Source organism: Myxine glutinosa, chromosome 2, assembly GCF_964187855.1.
Source record: "Myxine glutinosa chromosome 2, kmMyxGlut1.1, whole genome shotgun sequence".
NCBI lineage: Eukaryota > Metazoa > Chordata > Myxini > Myxiniformes > Myxinidae > Myxine > Myxine glutinosa.
In genome coordinates this window covers 222,002,320-222,016,468 of record NC_136262.1, presented here as the reverse complement: position 1 = coordinate 222,016,468, position 14,149 = coordinate 222,002,320, and the positions used below count along the sequence as shown (strand labels likewise).

At 45.0% G+C, this 14,149-nt stretch overlaps 1 protein-coding gene across 3 annotated transcripts in view; it reads left to right on the top strand.

Annotated features, from left to right (window-relative positions):
* Positions 1–14,149, top strand: part of LOC137422159 (nuclear receptor ROR-beta) — a 152,438-nt gene that overhangs the window by 119,198 nt on the left and 19,091 nt on the right. For all 3 annotated transcript variants that reach the window (XM_078772270.1, XM_078772271.1, XM_078772272.1), the window contains one exon: positions 13,626–13,747. In XM_078772270.1, the coding sequence (XP_078628396.1) occupies positions 13,626–13,747 (122 nt within the window). The remainder of the gene's footprint in view (positions 1–13,625; positions 13,748–14,149) is intronic.

Below are 14,149 nucleotides of genomic sequence, written 5' to 3'. Positions count from 1 at the left end.
GGCTGTTTCGCTTTAAAGGTACTTCATCCGCACAGATTATTCACTCAACGATTGACTCGTCCTGGCTGACCATCTCGAGGAACGTTTCTGAAAATGTGACTGTCAGGATCGTTCTTGGGCAAGGATCGAATGAGATGTGCTCTGAAGTGACGAGGTTGGCAGTGCATCTTCATGTGCCAAACGGTCATGCGTGATAAAATCAACTTTTTAGACAGCCGGCAAATTGATTTCTGGGTGCCTTGTGTGAGTTCCTAATGAACTGCCTCCTGAACATCCGCAGTGCGAGTGATTGACGCTCGGCTGGACCCGTGGATGTCAAGGACTGATCCTGTGCATTGCATTTGAAATTTTAGGGATCGTTTGGCATGTCGGGGCGAGGCAGCAAAATTCCTTGCATCTGCCATGCTGCTTTACTTGCATTTTGTGTTTTATAGGAACGTTTCACCGCACTCATTCTCTGCTGAGTAGTTCATCATGAAGCCATTTCTGCATTGCAAAGCAAAAGGAAAAACAAGTAAAAACCTTTAGAGGCCATTTTCCCCCGCAAAGCGGGGGTTGGCCTTTTTCGGGAACCGTGGTTGTTGTTGTTTCTTTGGTCCCCTTTTTGAAGCAATGTTTTACGGCCGGATGCCCTTCCTGACGCCAACCCTTTTTGCCGCCTTTAACGACAAACAGGGAATTACCAGTGAACTGGTACTCAATTTGCCGACCTCGGAAGGATGACAGGCTGAGTCAACCCCCCTGGCGTTAATTCAGCGATCGACCGGGATTCGAACCCAGGATCCTAGGATCCTAAGCCGGCACCCTAGCCGCTAGCCCAACACCAGGGTCCAAAACAAAAGCCCAAAACAAAAGCTAGCCCAAAAGGAAAAACAAGTGAAGAAAGGAAATTAGAATCATAAGTTAAAAAGACAAATCCATGAAGATTACTTTGTGTCTGGCTTACTTTTGAGACACCTTGAATGTATTTTGCAGGTGATTTTAAAACAAGGATGATCATCATGTGTAAAAAAATAATTACTCTTTACCTATACAATCAGATTTTTGTTTTTGTCCTATTTTTCCGGTGTCTACATCTGCCTGTTTCTCTGTCAAAGTAAGAATAAGGAAAATTCACCTTGCCTGTTTAGATTTACCTTGCCTATTCCCAAAGGGACAGAAGAGGTTTTTGCAATTTGTCTGTGTGGGAGTCTGCATGCATATCTATTTTACTGTGGACCATTCACTCTCAGATCTACTATAATCGATATACCATGGTGATTGGTGAGGCTCTGTATTCTTAAATGCTCGAATTTGTTTTTGTTGTGCTCACAGGTGATTTGGTTGGTATTGTCGGCATTTTTGTGCCGTCTCATTATGGTTACGAGCAACGGTACCCGCCCTACGGGCGGGGCTTCAATTGGGAAGCCCAAATGAAAAGGCAAAATATCAGAAATTGAAGGCTTTTTAAAATTTGAACAATTCAAATAAACATCCGTTGAATCGTATCACACGCAAATCATCAAAATCTAAACAGTACATGGCGCCCATTTTGAAAAAAGATTGAATTCTGCAAAACGGAAGCGACCGCTACACGTCTTTCTCAGTCGCACGTTTATGTGTGAAGAGTGCGCGCCGAATCTGTAACACAGAAGCGGCCTCTACACCTGTTTCTCAGTCGCTTTGCACACGCTGCCGTGTTCCTTCGGAGCCGCACGTTTATGGAGGAAGAGTTCGTCAGAAGTCGATCTCTCTCCTGGTACGTAGAATTTAAACAAAAGCCAAATCACTGTTCATATCGGTAAATATTGTTGCGGTTCTCTATGCCGGCCTTCTTCCCCTTACCAAGGGGGGATTAATCCCCTTGTCTTTACTGGGCCTGGCGGAACCGAGACTTATTACGTCCCTCCCGGACACACGCGGAGTAGGGTTTCGGGACTACTTTCTCGCTCGTACCTAAGTACCCGCGCTGCCCTGAAAGCGAGAAAACAAGCCTCGCACGAACCATGTATGATGTTCGTACGCCGAGCGGATTGCGTACACGTGGCCCACGCAGTCTTAACTAGTGGAACCCGATTGGAGCGATCCTATTCGTGCCACGCTTAATCAATTGAGGAAACCACAGGAACGATCAAATCAGAAAGAAAGAACAAGGGTTTAATAATTCCCACACGTATATACAGTTCGAGGATGAAGAGGCACAGAGCAATCCTTAAACAGTCTTAACTTATCCCTGGGACAACAGGCCCGTCTCACTCAAACTCACACAGGGGATTGCAGATGGGCAGGTGTTCCCCAACGCGTCCAGAGATGGTCCTCGTCCAGCTCTCCACGGTCCCCGGCACGTCCCGCGAAGATGGTGGCAGGCGAAGGCAGGGACTCGTAGCGCGTCTCTCGAACAAGGCAGATGTTGGGGCGAAACGGTAGAGGGCGGACTTAAGCGCGGCTGGCGGTTACTCAGCCTCGTTCACTCGCGCGGCTGAAATGTGCTATTTCGTTCTGAACGCGCCTGGCTGCGCCGGCGTATATGTAGCGACCAACTCCTCTTCTTCAATACACTTGGTGTTGGTTAGCGCGCGCTTTCTTATACAATGGTCAGGTTCATCAGGCAGTACAACGCGAGTCCTTTTATCTCTCTCTCTCTCTCTCGCAGCAAGTCAAGTCCTCTTAGCCCTCCGATGCAAGTCCTGTCGAGGGCTTTTGCGCAGCGGTTCTTATAGCTACGCCCCCTGAACCTTCTGGAACTCACCAGACTCTTCTCACCACGCCCTCTGACGCCATGCCACCGCCACCACCTCTGAGCTCTGATTGGCGGCCCGTGCTTACCGTCATCGCTTCTGCCGCCCCACCCCGACTCAGGCCCGATCCTTCCTAGGCCTACCTCGTGTTAACTCGGCCAATGATCACCCAATGCTTAACAAACTGGATCGAGGCTAGGGTGGCTGGGAAATCGGTGGCAAGTAGGGCCTATCCTCCTGGCTCCTACTCAACGCAGAATTAACACTGGAAGGGAACTAAGCTCACAAATACTAAGACATAACTATAATATTGCGAGGCTACATGTTGCTTGTGTGACTAACTATGGGGGACAGACTTTAACCTTTATTACTCTCACTTGACAGACTCAAAACCGCAACAATATTATTCCATCGTGTTTGGAAAAACGGGAAAATTGGAAAAACAATATAGCCTATTTTACTCCAGGGGGTCCTAGGATTACCCACCCAAAATATCGTTGCGATCGGTTCAGCCGTTTTTGCGGTACCTTCGAACGGACAGACGGACGGACGAACATTTGGTGAATTATAGTAAGATTACACCGTGCATGTGAAGAGAAAAGCAGGGTTATGCAATTGGTTCATGCCAGTCTGTCTGTCCTTCTTATCAGTTTATGATCAAGGAACAACTTATTTAAATGGAATGTTATATATTGAACACAAATCGGAACATGAATAGGAAGACAAGTCTTTCGTTTCACTGTACCTGGGCTCTGAATTTGTCTTGATTGCCCATGTGCAAAGAGGAGTGAATTGATTTTTTTTTTTTTAACTCTTTAGGCCTGCCTGGCAGTCAAACGAAATTGAAAATCATTCCAAACAGGAGACATACTGTTTATAATGTCGTCAGAAAGGGTCATAAACAACAAGCACGAATAACTAATATGACTTGCTGGATAAGGTGATAGGTGATGTAATAGTCACTGTGGAAAATGGTGGTAAATTCCGGAATTACTTTATTTACACGACTTTTACAATCTTTATTTGATTTTAATTTAATTATATACTTGAACACTGCAGTGCACAAATTGCCTTCGTAATCCTTCCAAGAACCTTCAGTTTTGTAGTCGTCGGACCTCAACATTCGCAGTCCCAACATTCACGGGTTCCACGTATTCACGGTTCATAACATGTGACCTGCTCTTGCATTCCATTGGCTTGCATACCTTGCATATTTGCAGTAATTATTATTATTTTTTTTTTTTATTATTTTTTTTTTTTTTTTACACATCAGGACTGGTATCCTATATTCACCACTGCTGATATCAATTCAGCCTGGGAATTCTTCCACAGCAACCTGCTCTCTCGTGCCCAGATTCATCCCATCTCGTCTTCAGTGATCTTACCCATCCTCCCCATCTTAGTACTCTGAATCCTGTGGTGAGGCAGTTGCTTTAAAACTTGTATTCTCCTTGTGGAAGGCAAATCCAACTGAAGACAACCTCAGATCATTCCACAGAGCTCGCAACAAGTGTGTGTCTACTCTTGGGAGCCAGAAACAACACCTGTCCAATCTCAAGAATGAGCTTTCAAACTTGTCTCCCTCTTATAAAACTTGGTGATGCCTTCCCAAGACTTGCACCCTCTGCCCTCTCCATTCATTGCCCCCCTCAGGTATCTATCTGCAGGACGCACCCGGTCTGACAGCAGCCCCCTCCCAGTGAAACGGCCGAAATCTCGAACGATTGCTCACCTTCACTCATTTATTCCTCTTTTTCCCCACCTGAGGAACCACCTTGCACACTCTTCAATCCCATTCTTCCCTCTAGGTCTTCAAGACAGCTGTTCACCACCATCTCAAGTCATCCCCCATCAAAAACCATGATCTTTTCTATACCTGTTAAACCACCCCACCCTCCCTTCCCCATACATTTTGCTGATGTATCCATCTTCTCCACCCTTTGCTTTCTCTGTTACCCCCCTCATCGTTCCCAGCATCCCTACTCGGTTGTTCGTCTCCATCTATTTTCTCCCTCAGCCCTGCTGTTGGTGTTTCCCCTTTCTCCTGCTGCTCCCTTTGTTATGTTGTGTCCTGATTTGTTCTGTCATAGCTGTTCCATGAGCCTAGACCATGTATTATTTTTTGTTGGTTTACCCACTTTCGCGGATTCGACATTTGCGGCATTTTCCAGGAACATATCTGCCACGAATGTCGGGGCCGACCGTACTTCATTTTTTAAATAAGGATGGTAATCAAGACTGCTTCGGACTAGTTTGATAGCACTAAACATCCGGATTTCTTAAACAGTCGTTAAAATCATTATTTTAAAATTGAAGCACACTCCTGTACTTTAACACTGCATGGGGAATAGTGTTCTAGGAACTCTCTAGTTCCTGATGAAATTGGTTTTTAATAAAACACCTTTGCTCCAATGAACGGCTAACGCACCGAAACGTCAGCTTTGCTTCCCACCGCAGAGTTAGCATACATTTGTCAACTCTTAGTTGATAAACACAAATTGAATTTCGAATTGTTGCATAAAAATAGCACACTAATCTTGCAAAATGAGGATCCTGTTTGTCGGAATGACTCAGTGAGGCTAATAAGAATGAATGAAAAGATTTATGTACGGATCAAAGCTGTTGTGTTGCTTCTCCGATTTCCTGAATGGATGTCTAGCCATAGTCACAATGGGCCAATTCCAAACTTTATTTCTAAGTTGTTTGGAGTTAAATAAAGATTACATTATTGTTAGATATGATATGCAAATGTCTTGTAATTCCACATCCCGAGTGGCTGTGCTGTGTCTAACTCTCAGTTGTTTCGTTTCTATTAAACTTGCAATTTTTTGAACTGAACTTTAAAACTTGTCTCCCTCCTCTAAAATCTGGTGGCACATTGTAAGTCATTCTCTGGAGTGTGTTCCCCTTCCATCCCTTCCCTCTCTTCAAATGGCATCACAGCTGACTACACTCGTGAGAAGGCCGAATGCCTCAATTCTGTGTTTGCTTCCAAATTGTGTCCCCAACCTGTCGCTCTCTGTATCCACCCTAGCCACCAGTCGCATCCAACTGCTCTTGGACTGTCTTTGGCACTTGGGAAGGTGGAGAAGTTTCTGGCAACGCTCGAATCTGATTCTGCGATGAACGGACAGCTTCCAGCTCACGTGCCCTAAAAACCTGCATTGCTGGCCTTGCACATCCGCTCTGCCCTTTTCACCCTATCATTTGCCCCAGGTCGTTTTCCATTTGCTTCAGAATTTGCCAGAATCATCGTATTACATAAACGCCGTTTAAAAAGTGATCCTCTTAACGACAGAATTTTCAGCTTGGCTCCAATCATAAGCAATGTCATGGAATCCACCATCGCAGTTGACATAGAATCGTCCCTTTTCGCCAATGACTGCATCTCAGATTATCAATTCTGATTCAAACCAGGTCACTCTACCTTGGACATGCTGCTTCTACTCTCCCAAAAATGCATGGAGGCCCTCAATATCAAACATGAGATCAGTGCCGTCTCTCTCGACAAATCCTGAGCTTTTAATAGTCTATCATCTTGCCTTGCTCTCCAAACTCGATGCCTATTGGATCCAAGGCCAACTCCATTATTGGGTTACTGACTTCCTCTGCACGCATAGCTAAAGTTTGGCTCTCAACGAATCTCTTTTTCCTGTTATGGCTGGAGTTCCACAAAGCAGTGTTCTCGGCCGCAACGTATTCCTCATCTTCATCGACGATCTATTTGACCCTTCAGATGGACAGACAGGCTGCAGCCTCTTCCATCTCTTCAGACCCTCGTGAAATCACAAGCTGGTCAAACACTTGGAATATGCCTTTCAATCCTGACAAACCACACACTCCAAACACACACACACTCTCTCTCTCTCTCTCTCTCTCTCTGTCTCTCTCTCTCCCCCTCTCCCTCTCCCCCTCTCCCTCTCCCCCTCTCCCTCTCCCTCTCTCTCTCTCCCCCTCTCCCTCTCCCCCTCTCCCTCTCCCCCTCTCTCTCCCCCTCTCTCTCCCCCTCTCTTCCCCTCTCTCTCCTCCTCCCTCTCCCCCTCTCCCTCTCCCCCTCTCTCTCCCCCTCTCTCTCCCCCTCTCTCTTCCCCTCTCTCTCCTCCTCCCTCTCCTCCTCCCTCTCCCCCTCTCTCTCTCCCCCTCTCTCTCCCTCTCTCTCTCTCCCCCTCCCTCTCTCTCTCTCCCTCTCCCTCTCTCTTTCTCCCTCTCCCTCTCTCTCCCTCTCCCTCTCCCTCTCCCTCTCTCTCTATCCCTCTCCCTCTCCCTCTCTCTTTCTCCCTCTCCCTCTCTCTCCCTCTCCCTCTCCCTCTCTCTTCCCCTCTCTCTCCCCCTCTCTCTCCCCCTCTCTTCCCCTCTCTCTCCTCCTCCATCTCCTCCTCCATCTCCCCCTCTCCCTCTCCCCCTCTCTCTCCCCCTCTCTCTCCCCCTCTCTGTTCCCCTCTCTCTCCTCCTCCCTCTCCTCCTCCCTCTCCTCCTCCCTCTCCCCCTCTCTCTCTCCCCCTCTCTCTCCCTCTCTCTCTCCCCCTCCCTCTCTCTCTCTCCCTCTCCCTCTCCCTCTCTCTTTCTCCCTCTCCCTCTCTCTCCCTCTCCCTCTCTCTTTCTCCCTCTCCCTCTCTCTCTCCCTCTCCCTCTCTCTCTCCCGCTCTCTCTACAAAAGGACCATCTGGCAAACCCTCCCAATGTGTTTTTCCTACTTCCTTAACAATCCTCTTGAAGAAGTTCAGTCACTCACTATTGGTTCTCACTATCAGCCATGATCTTTATTGGGCAAACCGTATTTCAAAATTGACCTCCATATCTAGCCACTGACTGGGCATCCTCCATTGCACTAAGTCCTTTCTTGCCTCACCTTAACTTCTATACACCTACAAGGCTTTCATCCACATCTTGATGGACGACCCTTTCCTCTGGACTGGTACCCCAGCCTCGTATTTAACTCACCTTTATGTCCTGGAAACCAAGGCCTTCAAGATCATTGGAATCTCCCATGATGAATCTGATTATATGGGCCTATCACTTTGCTATCACAAACAGGTTGGTGCTCTCCTTGTTTTCTACTGCCTCCTTTCTGGTGTTGCACCCTCTTCTCCTCTTTCCATCCCTTTCACCCCCCCCTCTCCCCCTCCCCAGGTTTCTGCAGGGAGCATGTGGTCCATCACCGACCCCCTTCTGGTAAAATTTCCCTCATCACTGCTCACCTCCACTCGTTTGTTCCTCTTTACTCCCGCCTGTGGAACCAATTTCCACATTTTCTTTAACCTCATTCTTACTTACAAATCTTCAAGACGGCTGTTCGTCACCACCCCATCCAAAACCATGATCTTAAACCATGATCTTAAACCATGATCTTAAACCATGATCTTAAAGCATGATCTTAAAGCATGATCTTAGATCATCCCCCATCCAAAACGATGATATTTTCTACCCCCATTAAGCCCCCTCCTCCATTTCCAGTTTTTCCTTCCTTTGAGTTTGCCCCTGTATACATCTTGTCCACCCCATGCATCTTCCCCTTCCCCTCATTCTTAATCTGCATCTATCCTTTTTTTTTGTCCTTAATCTCTTTTGACCCTTGGCCCTGCTCTTGGCAATTCCACATCTTTCTGCTGTTCCTTTTTGTTCTGTTGCTTCCTGATACATTCTATGTTGTAGCTCTTCCATGACTCTTGACTATTCATACAAATGAGGGTCTGTAGAAATATAAAGAAGGATAATTGTGAAAGACTGTGCATAGGCTCTGAAATCAAGGTACTGGAGACTTGTAATGACCAGGTATCAATAGAAGAGCTTGAATTTTCTACAATTGGCGAAGAACATGTCCTTATGGAAGGGTTAATGCTCCCAGAATTTAAGTATTTTTGTATGACATGTATCTATTCCCTCCCACTGGGAGGAGCGGTGCTATTCCATACATATTTACATTGAGAGAATTGGCGTCCTTCCCTTCCCCCCACCATCCCACTCCCTCCACTCCCCCCCCCCCCCCCCACCCCCCGAACCCATGGGCTATGTTTTTTGTTTTTTTTTGAATCATCTAAAACATACCCGTGCATCCCATGAGTGCAACCACCAGTTTTCAACTCGTTCTGTCCAGCACTTTGGGAGAGCATAGATGTCAAACAAACACGCAAACACGTCTTTGAACTTGACTGGTAATGACATTGAGCAGAAGGATGGAGATTGAACGTTGCTTTTTTGATTGTGATGTGATAGGGTAATACCCTTTAGAGATCTTCATGTGGTGCCAAATCCGCTCGTTGATGGACATGTTTACATATTTTGTAACCTGAATACTGAAGATGTTTGTGAATCGATGCTATGCATCTGGTGCACCTCCTAGAAATTGCAAAAAATAATAAGATGAAGCATTTTTTTTCCTAAAATGTAAAAAAAAAAAACATCTCAACAACAATTTCATTTTTTTCAGCCACATCTACAATTAAAATAGGACAAAGGGACGAATTAATGATGAGATTAAGTCTTCCCTTGATTCCACCAAGAATCACAGGCGACCATTTGCAGAATCCCAGGAGACCATTTGCAGAATCCCAGGAGACCATTTGCAGAATCCCAGGAGACCATTTGCAGAATCCCAGGAGACCATTTGCAGAATCCCAGGAGACCATTTGCAGAATCCCAGGAGACCATTTGCAGAATCCCAGGAGACCATTTGCAGAATCCCAGGAGACCATTTGCAGAATCCCAGGAGACCATTTGCAGAATCCCAGGAGACCATTTGCAGAATCCCAGGAGACCATTTGCAGAATCCCAGGAGACCATTTGCAGAATCCCAGGAGACCATTTGCAGAATCCCAGGAGACCATTTCCAGAATCCCAGAAGACCATTTCCAGAATCCCAGAAGACCATTTCCAGAATCCCAGGAGACCATTTGCAGAATCCCAGGAGACCATTTCCAGAATCCCTGGAGACCATTTCCAGAATCCCAGGAGACCATTTCCAGAATCCCAGGAGACCATTTCCAGAATCCCAGGAGACCATTTCCAGAATCCCAGGAGACCATTTCCAGAATCCCAGGAGACCATTTCCAGAATCGTAGGAGACCATTTGCAGAATCCCAGGAGACCATTTGCAGAATCCCAGGAGACCATTTGCAGAATCCCAGGAGACCATTTGCAGAATCCCAGGAGACCATTTGCAGAATCCCAGGAGACCATTTGCAGAATCCCAGGAGACCATTTCCAGAATCCCAGGAGACCATTTGCAGAATCCCAGGAGACCATTTCCAGAATCCCAGGAGACCATTTCCAGAATTCCAGGAGACCATTTCCAGAATCCCAGGAGACCATTTGCAGAATCCCAGGAGACCATTTCCAGAATCCCAGGAGACCATTTCCAGAATTCCAGGAGACCATTTCCAGAATCCCAGGAGACCATTTCCAGAATTCTAGGAGACCATTTCCAGAATCCCAGCAGACCATTTCCAGAATTCCAGGAGACCATTTCCAGAATCCTAGGAGACCATTTCCAGAATCCCAGCAGACCATTCATTTAGAAACCATTTCCATGGTACACATAAAATGGTGATATTTTAAACTCTGTAATTCCCTTAAACTGCAACCCACTCCAGTTTCCTTTCCTTCACCCTCTCCATCCTTCTTTAATTATTACTCGGCCACCCTTTCCTTTTGAGAAACCTCTTGGGGAGAGGGGATATTATTAGTATTAATATTGTTTTTTGTAATAACATTAATATCATGATGTTATAATAAGTGTTGTTATTACTTTTGTTATGAGAAGTGCCCTGGGAAAAACGCCACGATTAGCTATGTTAATACGGATATACACCACAGATTTCGCCCATGGCAGAAAACCCCCTTGGGTAGGGGAGGAGGGCGAGGAATTGAAGTCGGCACAACTTCCGTCATGTGACCCTTAGTCCTCCTATCAATTTTGGTTGAGATTGGATAAGTAACGACCGAATGTATCGCGGTCAGACATAGACAGACAAGACACCAAATTTGCGTATTTTAGTATGATGCTTATTATTATTTTTCGTAATCTATTTATTACATTTGCTGGTTTTTTTTATTTTTTATTTTTTTTGTATACAAGATCGAGGCTCGTGAAAGAGATAACATTAATCATACAGAAAGACAAACCGACACATAAAACATATAACATGGGGAGCGGTAGACAAGATGGGGTGAGAGGGGGAGGAACACAAACACAACATCTGAGAGCAGGGACATCGAGAGATCTGTGGGAGGGAGAGGGCTTTGAGGGGGGGAGGCATGGGAAGGGGGGGTGGGAGAGGTATAAAACATATGGACACTGCCGGGACCTCCAGGAAAGAAGTTGGAATTTCAAACAACGTGGATCTGGGGTGAATTAGTGGGGGTAGATAAGATCAAGGTTTTGGATGGGGAAAGATCAGAGATGGTGGTGAACAGCTGTTTTAAAGACCTGGGGGGAGGAGTGGGATTGAAGAGGGTGAGGGAGTTTGTTCCAGAGGCGGGAGAAAAGAGGAATGAAAGAGTGAAGGTGAGCAGAGAGCCGAGATTTCGGCAGTTTAACCATCAGAGGGTTGCTGGCAGATCTTGTGCGACCTGTAGGAATATTTGGGGGACAAAGCACAGAGAGAGCTGGGGGAGCAAGGCCGGAGAGGAGTCGGTAGAAGACAGAAAGACCACCTAATATGCTAAGATGCCTAATATGCTAAGATTAGAATCCTCTCTTTCCCTCTCCTATCTTCCCTATTTTTATTCTCCTTCTTAATTTAAATTCCCCCTTATTACATCCCGCAGCATCCTGCATCCTCTGTGTTTACTGAATAATAATAAATAAAAAATCGCGAAGGTAAGTAAGGAATTATCCATCAAACGAGTGCTTCAGCAGCTCCTCGAGACCTCAGCAATTTTTCTTTGAATCATCCATTGTAATATGAAATAACATCTCTTCTGACGCAGCGCTGTATTTCTATTACGCTAATGAACGAATATGCTTTTATCAGCATTCGGTTATGATTACGAGCGATGAGTCGTCATTATGTGATCTGTTTCAAGACATTAAAATGCTGTGGTTAATTTTGATGTTGTCATACAGCAGATTCTAATTACATTATTTTCTTTTTTTAATTATATTCGATTTTAAAATTCCATGATTCCAAGTTTAAGCATTTGTTGTGTTGAGCAGCGTGTCCATTGTTTGTCTCTCCAACTCGCACGACCAACGTGGTTTTGATGAAAATAGACAATATTGTTACTAAACATCGTTTCGTTGTCTCATGTTCATGCGAGATCATCTTTAGACCTACTATGGTTTGGCGAGATCATCTTTAGACCTACTATGGTTTAGCGAGATCATCTTTAGACCTACTATGGTTTAGCGAGATCATCTTTAGACCTACTATGGTTCAGCGAGATCATCTTTAGACCTACTATGGTTTAGCGAGATCATCTTTAGACCTACTATGGTTTAGCGAGATCATCTTTAGACCTACTATGGTTTAGCGACATCATCTTTAGACCTACTATGGTTTAGCGAGATCATCTTTAGACCTACTATGGTTTAGCGAGATCATCTTTAGACCTACTATGGTTCAGCGACATCATCTTTAGACCTACTATGGTTTAGCGAGATCATCTTTAGACCTACTATGGTTCAGCGAGATCATCTTTAGACCTACTATGGTTTAGCGAGATCATCTTTAGACCTACTATGGTTTAGCGAGATCATCTTTAGACCTACTATGGTTTAGCGAGATCATCTTTAGACCTACTATGGTTCAGCGAGATCATCTTTAGACCTACTATGGTTTAGCGAGATCATCTTTAGACCTACTATGGTTCAGCGAGATCATCTTTAGACCTACTATGGTTTAGCGAGATCATCTTTAGACCTACTATGGTTTAGCGAGATCATCTTTAGACCTACTATGGTTTAGCGAGATCATCTTTAGACCTACTATGGTTTAGCGAGATCATCTTTAGACCTACTATGGTTTAGCGAGATCATCTTTAGACCTACTATGGTTCAGCGAGATCATCTTTAGACCTACTATGGTTCAGCGAGATCATCTTTAGACCTACGATGGTTTAGCGAGATAATCTTTAGACCTACTATGGTTCAGCGAGATCATCTTTAGACCTACTATGGTTCAGCGAGATCATCTTTAGACCTACTATGGTTCAGCGAGATCATCTTTAGACCTACTATGGTTTAGCGACATCATCTTTAGACCTACTATGGTTCAGCGAGATCATCTTTAGACCTACTATGGTTTAGCGAGATCATCTTTAGACCTACTATGGTTCAGCGAGATCATCTTTAGACCTACTATGGTTTAGCGAGATCATCTTTAGACCTACTATGGTTTAGCGAGATCATCTTTAGACCTACTATGGTTTAGCGAGATCATCTTTAGACCTACTATGGTTTAGCGAGATCATCTTTAGACCTACTATGGTTCAGCGACATCATCTTTAGACCTACTATGGTTCAGCGAGATCATCTTTAGACCTACTATGGTTCAGCGAGATCATCTTTAGACCTACTATGGTTTAGCGACATCATCTTTAGACCTACTATGGTTCAGCGAGATCATCTTTAGACCTACTATGGTTTAGCGAGATCATCTTTAGACCTACTATGGTTTAGCGAGATCATCTTTAGACCTACTATGGTTTAGCGAGATCATCTTTAGACCTACTATGGTTTAGCGAGATCATCTTTAGACCTATTATGGTTTAGCGAGATCATCTTTAGACCTATTATGGTTTAGCGAGATCATCTTTAGACCTACTATGGTTTATTTTGTTGTCATTGAGTTGTCTCTTGCTCTGACTGTTTGTTCTTCACTCCTATTTTCTCGACCAATTGTGATCACAGTCTTTAGATCTATTGGGGCCTTTGTCTACTTGGATAAGAATGATGTCTCTCTCTTCCAGAACACTTGGCACAGAATATCATTCAGTCGCACACCGAGACCTGCCAATACTCTGTGGAAGAGCTCCAGAGGCTTGCGTGGCAGTCACACAGCTATGAGGACATCAAGGCCTACCAGAGCAAAGTAAGCCATGAAAATGTCAAAACAGAATGAAATGCTAATGCTTCATATGAGGGAAATTGAGCAGCAAAATGCGCTAATATTAACAGTAACGTCACATCTGTAATGGGTGTGCTCTCCAATTGGTCTTGTCTCCCTAGAAATTGCACTTTTGCAAACTGCTGAAGCATTTTTGGCGATTTAATATATTTAAAATACACTTTTGGAGTGATTAATTTGTCAAACACTTGCTGGGTGAGGCGAGCGTGTGTGTCCCTGCTTCATTAGGTTCTCCTCGTCTACTTTTCATCGTTTTCCCTGCGCAGTCAGGTCATGACCCTTTGTTATTCTGAGGCTTCGAGCAGCGTTCGCAGCAACATGTTGAACCGTGCCCGCGTGCGAATGTAACTTTCATGGCCGAAGCCG